Here is a 10696-nt window from a genome sequence, read left to right on the forward strand (position 1 = left end):
AGAGCTGTCCTCACTATTCTGCTGGTGCAGTCACAGTGTACATACATTACATTACTGATCCTGAGTTACCTCCTGTATTATACCCCAGAGCTGCACTCACTATTCTACTGGTGCAGTCACTGTGTACATACATTACATTACTGATCCTGAGTTACCTCCTGTATTATACCCCAGAGCTGCACTCACTATTCTGCTGGTGTAGTCACTGTGTACATGCATTATATTACTGATCCTGAGTTACCTCCTGTATTATACCCCAGAGCTGCACTCACTATTCTGCTGGTGCAGTCACTGTGTACATACATTACATTACTGATCCTGAGTTACATCCTGTATTATACCCCAGAGCTGCACTCACTATTCTGCTGGTGCAGTCACTGTGCACACACATTACATTACTGATCCTGTACTGATCCTGAGTTACATCCTGTATTATACCCCAGAGCTGCGCTCACTATTTTGCTGGTGCACTCACTCTGTACATGGCTGCATGCTCTGTCATTTCCTGCTCTTTTTTTTTTTTTTTTTTTTAGTGCTCACTATCCCGGAACTCACACGGTCGATGACGCAGTATCCACAGGGAAGAAGCTCTGGTCTTCGGAGGATTACAGCACATTTAATGATGAGGTTGGAGGTGGCTGTTGGGCGCGAATCCTCAACCAGAATTATGTGAATGGGAACATGACCTCGTGAGTGTACGGCCAGGACAGTCACCTTATGGGATGACCTGGGTGATAACTGCCTCCTGTATCAGAGCACCCTGTCTATCTCTCCCGAGGTTTCCTGTGCCGTAACAGATTTGTCCTTCATGTGAGCTCTTCTTCCAGGACCATTTCTTGGAACCTCGTGGCCAGTTATTATGAGCAGCTGCCATTTGGGCTGGAAGGGCTGATGACGGCTAAGGAGCCATGGAGCGGGAACTATGTGGTGTCCTCTCCCATCTGGATTACAGGTATTGAATGAAAAAAGAGCAATAGATTGAATTTGCTTGTCTAAATGTGCACATAGCTGAGTGTAATCATAATCATTGGCACACAATGCCAGTATCAGCCTGGAGTCTCCATTCACGTGTTTCGTCTTTTCTAGCTCACACCACCCAGTTCACACAGCCGGGGTGGTATTACCTGCGGACAGTCGGTCATTTGGAGAAGGGTGGGAGCTATGTGGCCCTTACTGACCGGAAAGGAAACATCACAGTCGTTATCGAGACTATGGTAAGAAGCAGGAGACGTCCAGTGGCAGAACAACCTACAGCGCTGGGGGAGGGGAATGCATTTTAACAATCGATTTTGATGTAAAGTCAGAGTTGAGCTGTGTGTTCTGATCCAAATCAAGAGCCTCATCTCTTCTTATATGAGATGCTGCGGCTGCTTCCCTCTCCTCTTCCCCGCTCTACTGCTTATATGAGGAGCTGCGGTTGCATCCCCGTCCTCTCCCCGCTCTACTGCTTATATGAGGAGCTGCGGTTGCATCCCTGTCCTCTCCACACTCTGTTATCAGGAGCTGCTGATGCATCCACATCCTCTTCCCCGCTCTACTGCTTATATGAGGGGCTCCGGTTGCATCCCCGTCCTCTCCCCACTCTACTGTTATGAGGAGCTGCTGATGCATCCACATCCTCTTCCCCGCTCTACTGCTTATATGAGGAGCTGCGGTTGCATCCCCGTCCTCTCCCCACTCTACTGCTTATATGAGGAGCTGCTGATGCATCCACATCCTCTTCCCCGCTCAACTGCTTATATGAGGAGCTGCGGTTGCATCCCCGTCCTCTCCCCGCTCTACTGCTTATATGAGGAGCTGCTGATGCATCCACATCCTCTTCCCCGCTCAACTGCTTATATGAGGAGCTGCGGTTGCATCCCTGTCCTCTCCACACTCTGTTATCAGGAGCTGCTGATGCATCCACATCCTCTTCCCCGCTCTACTGCTTATATGAGGGGCTCCGGTTGCATCCCCGTCCTCTCCCCACTCTACTGTTATGAGGAGCTGCTGATGCATCCACATCCTCTTCCCCGCTCTACTGCTTATATGAGGAGCTGCGGTTGCATCCCCGTCCTCTCCCCACTCTACTGCTTATATGAGGAGCTGCTGATGCATCCACATCCTCTTCCCCGCTCAACTGCTTATATGAGGAGCTGCGGTTGCATCCCCGTCCTCTCCCCGCTCTACTGCTTATATGAGGAGCTGCTGATGCATCCACATCCTCTTCCCCGCTCTACTGCTTATATGAGGAGCTGCTGATGCATCCACATCCTCTTCCCCGCTCTACTGCTTATATGAGGAGCTGCTGATGCATCCACATCCTCTTCCCCGCTCTACTGCTTATATGAGGAGCTGCGGTTGCATCCCCGTCCTCTCCCCGCTCTACTGCTTATATGAGGAGCTGCTGATGCATCCACATCCTCTTCCCCGCTCTACTGCTTATATGAGGAGCTGCGGTTGCATCCCTGTCCTCTCCCCGCTCTACTGTTATGAGGAGCTGCTGATGCATCCACATACTCTTCCCGTTCTGCTGTTTGTAAAGGAAGAAAACAAACCGAATAAAGGAGTCTATAATAAGTAAATCGTTTAACTTTATTAATTGCATAGAGATAAATAATTGGATGTGGTGGGAGAAGTAACCAGATAAAAAGTGGACATGATATCCAGGAACAATTACATAGTTTAAATTAGATATATTTGAATTGAATTATGATGGTAAAGATATAGATGCAATTTCAATAAGGCTATAAATATGAAGTTAAGTAAAGGGTATATTTACTGTATTTTTCAGATTATAAGATGCAGTTTTTCCCCCAAAATTTGGGGAGAAAATGGGGGTGCGACTTATAATGCGGATATACCTTACCTGCCGCAGTAAAGCGGGGTCGCGGCTGAAGGGGGAAAGAGTGGAGCGTTGCCGTAGGCTGAGATGAGGGGGTGTTTGGATGTGCGGCGCACTGCTGTGAGTGCTCCGTGCTGCCCCCGGCTGCCGATATTTTCAGCGCTGAGAACTCATCTCCCGAGATCTTGATGCCGAGATCTCCATCTGCACATGCGCCGCCCCTGGCAGCCATTTTCCCGGAGTCCACCGCATAGGAAACCATGGAACTGCGGGGGCTCTGGCCTTTCACAAAATGTCGGCAGAGCCCCCGCAGCAGCACCCGACACCCGCAGCAACGAACACTCACAGCGGCGTGCCACACATCCGAACACCCCCTCATCCCAGCCTGCGGCAACGCTCCACTCTTGCTTCCTCCAGCTGGGACCCTGGGACCTCGCTTCACCACAGCCACCACCCTCGGTAAGCGATAACACGCATGGATTATAAGAAGCACCACCATTTTATTAAAAAAAAAAAATTTCCCTATTTTTCTCCTCAAAATATGGGGTGCGTCTTATAATCCGCAAAATACGGTATATAAAGTGCATGGTGGTAGCTAATTACTGTAGCTTAAATGGCTAAATAGAGCATTGCTGATAGGATGTTTTAGTGTCAGAAATGTATAATATATCTTATTGTATATTTTGACACAAGTGCCTAGGATGGTAAAGTGCATGTACTTACAGTGGGTATCCTAAATAAGGTGCATGTGGGCTACTTTATGTTTAAGATCACCAATTTGTGTATATAAGCACCCTATAAAATGCCAACAAGTGTTGGGGATAAGCGTATGCATCCACCCTGACACGCGGTTTGTGTCTACCTTCGTCAGAACTTGGCATTTTATATGGGGCTTATATACACCACTTGGTGATCCTATAAACAAAGTAGCCCATATGTACCTTATTTAGGATGCCCACTATATGTACATGCACTTTACCATCCTACTTACTTATGTCATAATATACATTTAGATATATTATACATTTGACTCTACAACATCCTGTCAGCAGTTGTGTATTTAAGCTAATTAGCTACCTCCATTCACTTTATGCAAATTATATAAATATACCCTTCACTTGATTTCATATTTTTTGCCTTATCATTGAAATTGCATCTATATCTTTACCATCATTATTCAATGCAAATATATTTAATTTAAACTGGGTAATTGTTCCTGGATATCACATCTGCTTTTTATCTGGTTATTTCTCCCAACCCATCCCATTTTTAATCTCTATATAATTAATAAAGTTATACAATATGCTTATTATAGACTGCTGTATTCCGTTTATTTTCTTCCTTTATATTTATGGTCTCACCAATGGGTCTCTACTTATCCTATATACATGTGTTGGTGATCTTGATTTTTTTTCTCACATTTGGTTAGCCTCATTGTCTGCCACTATTTATTTACCACATGTGTGTTTACTTTTGAGATTATCTGCCTTTCTACTGCTTGTAATTTCACTGCACCACTTGTATGAGAAGCTGCAGCTTCTTACCCCTCCTTTCCTCCTCTGATAGTCCAGAGGATCCGGGGGTTTCTCGCTGTATACATTTTTGGCTGGGTTATGAGAATGATTGTAATCCTGTCCTCCATTATATCTTCAGACTCATGACCACTCTGTCTGTATCCGGCCTCCTCTGCCTAAATTTGACGTCTCTGCGCAGAACGCCACCTTCCAGCTGGACGGCTCCTTCGTGAGTATCAGGGCATCGGAGATGCAATATAATGTCCTTTATAATAGCAGACCGTTAGAACATTTTTCTCGGCTCCATAGAATGATCTGACGTCGCTGCAGGTCTGGTATACCAAGCTGTGCACCAACTCCAGCAAACCCGCCCTTTTCACCAAGAAATCCACCATAGCGGTAAAGTATAAAGCGAAAGAAGGGTCCTGGACACAGGACTGTTAGTAATGATTGACATGGTCTTTTTAGGTTACAGGAGGCAAATTTACTCTGGAGCTTGATGTGGATGAAGTGTACACGTTGACAACCCTGACAACCGGGCAGAAAGGCTCCTATCCCAACCCCCCGGTGTCTCAGCCTTTCCCTACGAAATACAAAGATGACTTCAATGTCCGTGAGTTTCTTCCAAGTCCTGACTCCTGTATCTGAGGAGGGTTCTGGAAGATTAAGATTTGATGACATTTAGTCTTTAACCCCTTACTGCCAGCTGACGGAATAGTACGTCAGCTGGCAGTATCTCCCGCTTTGATGAGGGCTCCAGAAGTGAGCCGCATCAAAGCCGGGACATGTCGGCTGTTTTGAACAGCTGACATGTGCCCGCAATAGGCGCGAGTGGAATTGCCATCCACTTGCGCCTATTAACTAATTAAATGCCGCTGTCAAACGCTGACAGCGGCATTTAAATGGCGCTTCCGGTGGCCGTGTCAGAAATACGTGCACCGTTGACCACCATCACATGATCAGGGGTCATCGGTGCGTCGGCATAACAACCAGAGGTCTCCCTGAGACCTCTATGGTTTTTGATGCCGTATTGCTGTGAGCTCCACCCTGTGGATGGCGCTCATAGCAATGCTGTCATTCTGCTACATAGAGACGATCTTAGCATCGCCTCTTTGTAGCATAACCGATCAAGCTATGGTTGCTTCTGGCTTCCCATGAAGGCTATTGAAGCATGCCAAAAATAAAAAAAAAAAAAAATAAAAAAACATAAGTTTAAATCACCCCCCTTTCGCCCAATTGAAAATTAAACAAAAAATCAAACATAGACATATTTGGTATTGCCACATTCAAAGTCGCCCGATCTATCAATAAAGAAAGATTAACCTGATCGCTAAACAGTGTAGCGAGAAAAAAATCGGAATGCCAGAATTATTTTTTTTTTTTTTGGTTCCCGTGACATTGTATTAAAATGCAATAACAGGCGATTAAAAGATCGTATTTGCATTACAATGGTGTTATTAAAAGTGTCAGCTCGGCACGCAAAAAATAAGCCTTCATCCAACCTGAAATCACGAAAAATGCAGATGCTATGGGTCTCGGAAAATTGCACAATTTTTTTTTTTTTTGTAAAAAGCAAACTTTGGAATTTTCTTTTTCACCACTTAGATAAAAAATAACCTAGACATGTTTGGTGTCTATGAACTCGTGATGACCTGGATAATAATAACGGAAGGTCAGTTTTAGCATTTAGAGATCCTAGCAAAAAAGCCAAACAAAAAACAAGTGTGGGATTGCACTTTTTTTTGCAATTTCACCACATTTAGATTTTTTTTCCCCGTTTTCTGTTCCATGACATGATAAAACCAATGGTATCGTTCAAAAGAACAACTCGTTCCACAAAAAATAAGCCCTCATATGGCCATATTGACGGAAAAATAAAAAAGATATGGCTCTGGAAAAAGGGGAGCGAAAAACGAAAACGCAAAACCAAAAAAAGCTTCGGTCATTAAGGGGTTAAGTGGCAGCTGACTAATGTTTCCCCCATTGTTGTATATAGGATGATTGTATTCTGGATGGCATTTGCTATCTCCTTAGATCAGTATGGACCCCACAATCCGGGTAGGATATCTGTAATGTCTCTTTCCTTTGTGTGTCCCGTGTCCAGGTAATCCTCAGTTCAGTGAAGCCCCTTATTTCGCTGATCAGTCTGGCGTCTTTGAATACTTCACAAACACTTCGGACCCCGGAGATCACGTCTTCACCTTCCGTCAGGTCCTGACTCAGCGGCCGATCACCTGGGCATCTGACCCCAATCAGGCCATCAGCGTGGTCGGAGACTACTTCTGGTGAGGGATTTGTCTGATTATCACAGTCTGATACCTTTCATCTGCACTGATACACTGTAGCAAAGTTTCCAGCGAGGAACGCGTGTGCTGCTGATGACATGAGCTCACAGGCTTGTCTAGACCAGATACACTTGTGACAGCAACACATCTATAGCTGAACTGAGATCAGGGTGGATTTTCGGTGTCTGGAAATATATAGAAATGTCCATTCACTGACGGCAAGCAGTGATCTTGAAAGTCGTAATTTCGATGAGATTGTTGTTTCTGAACTCGTCTGTTTCTCTGCACAGGTCTAATATTACCATCACCTGTGACATCTACATCGAAACCCCAGGCACAGGCAGCGTGTTCATTGCCGCCAGGGTGGACCAGGGAGGGTCGCCAGCATGCTTGGCCAAAGGGATTTATTTCTGGGTGTCTGCGGATGGCACTTATAAAGTCACAGGAGATTTACGTAAGTTCTCAGCACACAGATAATACAGGGCTTATTACATAATGTACTGAAGTTCTAATACCTGTGATTGTCATTATCAGAAGGGAAGATTATCCTGCGGAAGGGGCTGTCAGGGGTCCGGGCCAGAGCCTGGCACACACTGACCCTCCATGTAAAGGTAAGAGACCTAAGTGCCCATACAGGAAGTGACATCACTGCTCTCCAGAGTTATATTGTACATCTGTGACATCACCGCTCTTCCATATATCCGCTATATTATACAGCACTGGCATCACTGCTCTCCAGATATTAGATATATTATACAGCAGTGCCGTCACCGCTCTCCAGATATCAGGTATATTATACAGGAGGCGACATCACCGCTCCCCAGATATCCGGTATTCAGACCCCTTTAAATTTTTCACTCTGTTTCATTGCAGCCATTTGGTAAATTCAATAAAGCTTTTTTTTTTTTTTTTTTTCTCAATGTACACTCTGCTCCCCATCTTGACTGAAAAAAAACAAACGTAGACATTTTTGCAAAATTATTAAAAGAAAAACTGAAATATCACATGGTCAAAAGTATTCACACCCTTTGCTCAGACACTCATATTTAAGTCACTTGCTGTCCATTTCCTTGTGATCCTCCTTGAGATGGTTCTACTCCTTCATTGGAGTCCAGCTGTTTTTAATTAAACTGATAGGACTTGATTTGTAAAAGGCACACACCTGTCTATATAAGATCTCACAGTGCATGTCAGACCAAATGAGAATCATGAGATCAAAGGAACTAAACAAGGAGCTCAGAGACAGAATTATGGCAAGGCACAGATCTGGCCAAGGTTACAAAAGAATTTCTGCAGTACGCAACCTTCCTAAGAGCACAGTGGCTGTCCAGCCAAACTGAGCAATCGTGGGAGAAGAGCCTTGGTGAGAGAGGTAAAGGAGAACCCCAAGATCACTATGGCTGAGCTCCACAGATGCAGTAGGGAGATGGGAGAAAGTCCGACAAAGTCAACTATCACTGCAGCCCTCTACCAGTCGGGCCTTTATGGCAGGGTGGCCCGACGGAAGCCTCTCCTCAGTGCAAGACATGTAGCCCGCATAGAGTTTGCTAAAAAACACATGAAGGACTCCCAGACTTTGAGAAATAAGATTCTCTCGTCTTATGAGACAAAGAACTTTTTGGTGATAATTCTAAGCGGTATGTGTAGAGAAAACCAGGCACTGCTCATCACCTGCCCAATACAATCCCAACAATGAAACGTGGTGGCAGCATCATGCTATGAGGGTGTTTTTCAGCTGCAGGAACAGGATGACTGGTTCAATTGAAGGAAACATCAATGCGGCCAAGTCCAGTGATATCCTGGATGAAAACTTCTTCCAGAGTGCTCTGGACCTCAGACTTGGCCAAAGGTTCACCTTCCAGCAAGACAATGACCATAAGCACACAGCTAAAATAACAAAGGTGTGGCTTCAGAACAATTGTGTGACCATTCTTGACTGGTCCAGCCAGAGCCCTGACCTAAACCCAATTAAGCATCTCTGGAGAGACCTGAAAATGGCTGTCCACCAACGTTCACCATCCAACCTGACGTAAATGGAGAGGATCTGCAAGGAAGAACGGCAGAGGATCCCCAAATCCAGGTGTGAAACACTTGTTCCATCATTCCCAAGAAGACTCATGGCTGTACTAGCTCAAAAAGGTGCTTCTACTCAATACTGAGCAAAGGGCCTGAATACTTATGACCATGTAATATTTCAGTTTTTCTTTTTTAATAAATTTTCAAAAATTTCTACATTTTGTTTTTGTTTTTTTTTAGTCAAGATGGGGGAGTGTACATTAAAAAAAGTTAATTTTTTTCTCCTTAATTTACCAAATGGCTGCAATGAAACAGAGTGAAAAATGTAAAGGGTCTGCATACTTTCCATACACACTGTATTATACAGCAGTGACATCACCGCTCTCCAGATATCAGTTATATTATACAGCCATGAGATCACTGTTCACTAGATACTGGTTACATGGGAGGTGACATCATCGCTTTCCTTATAATTTTACAGGTTGTAATTAACGCTCTTCCTGTACAGTGTAATAACTGCGCTACTTTCTATTTCCCTTCATTATTTAGGGTTTTTATGCCTCCGGTCTGCTGAACGGAAACCCCTTGTGGACTGATGTTATCACGCTGGGACCAGTCCACGGCTGGGCTGCCATAGGGACTGGCGCTTTAGAGTTTGCTCAGTTTGACAACTTTATGGTTGAAGCTGGAGCAGCTGACACATAAGGAAAACCTAATAACGGGATCTGTATTTTATAATGATGTGAACGAGCCAGTCTCCCCTGATTGGCGAGGGAATGTTATAATGTCCAGGTCTTTATAAAGCACTGATTACTGCACTACTATGGATGGGGGGGCTCGGTACGTAAAACATAGAGCTGCTTATTGTTACTTATAAGACTTCCTCCCCCACATGCCCATCACTTACTACAGGGAGGATTGATACCACCTATTATGTCTAATTATAAGTACTACTACAGTGGCGGGTACGCAACAGTGACAGTTCACACACATTTCTGCAAAGAATATTGCAATTAAAATAAGTTTTCCACTTCTGTATAAATGCAGCGTAATTGTTATATCCTGATGCTGAGGGTTTGGAGCAGTTGTTTCAGCTTTAGACCCTAAACTGCGGATATTTTCCACACTGATATTGGATTTGCACTGATAAAGTGTAAAAGACAAACCTCAGTCTGGAGTCATAGCTTTTTAGATCATACAATGTAACAAAACCTCAGCTTTGTGAGCACCATGGACTACTGTATGTATACGAGGAAGAACCTATATAATGTCACCAGGAAGAGATTTTAAAAATGAAAAAGAATTTAAACCAAAGTATATGAAACTATTGGGAATCTGCTTTCCGTGTGGTGATTATTCTTCATTCCCATCAGATGGGAAGAGCCTTGTACATATAATACCAGAGATGCCTCCTGGAAGGGTGCACATATTTATTTTTACACAACTTATTCAATTAGGAAAATTTTATATCAAAATATGGAGCTAATATAATATTGAGAGGGCGAAGCCTCAGATGATGAGTTCACCACAAAATCCCTATTTAAGCTGCAGAATGTATCACAATGTGATGCAAGAAGGAGCATCAAAGCACTGGGACTGGAATCATTTATCACAAGTCAAAGCGGTTAATTTGACTACAATGGCAGAACGGAGTCACCGTAAGGAAGATATTGAAGGATTGACGTTCTTGCATGACCACACTCCGGTTATATAGCAGCCGAACAGCTTTATCACCTACAGATTGACAAGGGACAGATCAGAGATCACAATATTCACTTTTATAATCAAATGTTCAATCATTGTGTCTTTACATTAAAAATAATACTTAACTGTGCAGGTGTGTATAACTTCCTTTCTGCTCCGCTTACATGATGGTACTGCATAGTAAAATGGTAAAATATGATCTTTATTAGATCACCCCCTATATACAAGAATATAATTACTATAATACTGCCTCCTATATACAGGAATACAACTGCTATAACACTGCCCCTATGTACAACCCTATGTACAAGAATATAACTACTATAATACTGCTCCTAATGTAGTGCAGTGGT

At 43.8% G+C, this 10696-nt stretch overlaps 1 protein-coding gene across 2 annotated transcripts in view; it reads left to right on the forward strand.

The window, feature by feature from the left end:
- GALC (galactosylceramidase) overlaps nucleotides 1-10473 on the forward strand; it is a 34478-nt gene extending 24005 nt beyond the window's left edge. For both annotated transcript variants that reach the window (XM_073578227.1, XM_073578226.1), the window contains exons 8-17: nucleotides 534-689; nucleotides 828-952; nucleotides 1087-1214; nucleotides 4478-4567; nucleotides 4648-4737; nucleotides 4807-4951; nucleotides 6443-6623; nucleotides 6914-7077; nucleotides 7158-7234; nucleotides 9189-10473. In XM_073578227.1, the coding sequence (XP_073434328.1) occupies nucleotides 534-689; nucleotides 828-952; nucleotides 1087-1214; nucleotides 4478-4567; nucleotides 4648-4737; nucleotides 4807-4951; nucleotides 6443-6623; nucleotides 6914-7077; nucleotides 7158-7234; nucleotides 9189-9344 (1312 nt within the window). In that variant the 3' untranslated portion in view covers nucleotides 9345-10473. The remainder of the gene's footprint in view (nucleotides 1-533; nucleotides 690-827; nucleotides 953-1086; nucleotides 1215-4477; nucleotides 4568-4647; nucleotides 4738-4806; nucleotides 4952-6442; nucleotides 6624-6913; nucleotides 7078-7157; nucleotides 7235-9188) is intronic.
- The last annotated feature ends 223 nt before the right edge of the window (nucleotides 10474-10696 follow it).

The sequence above is a fragment of the Dendrobates tinctorius genome, unplaced genomic scaffold (genome assembly GCF_039654945.1).
Source record: "Dendrobates tinctorius isolate UK_male_01 unplaced genomic scaffold, ASM3965494v1 ptg000058l, whole genome shotgun sequence".
NCBI lineage: Eukaryota > Metazoa > Chordata > Amphibia > Anura > Dendrobatidae > Dendrobates > Dendrobates tinctorius.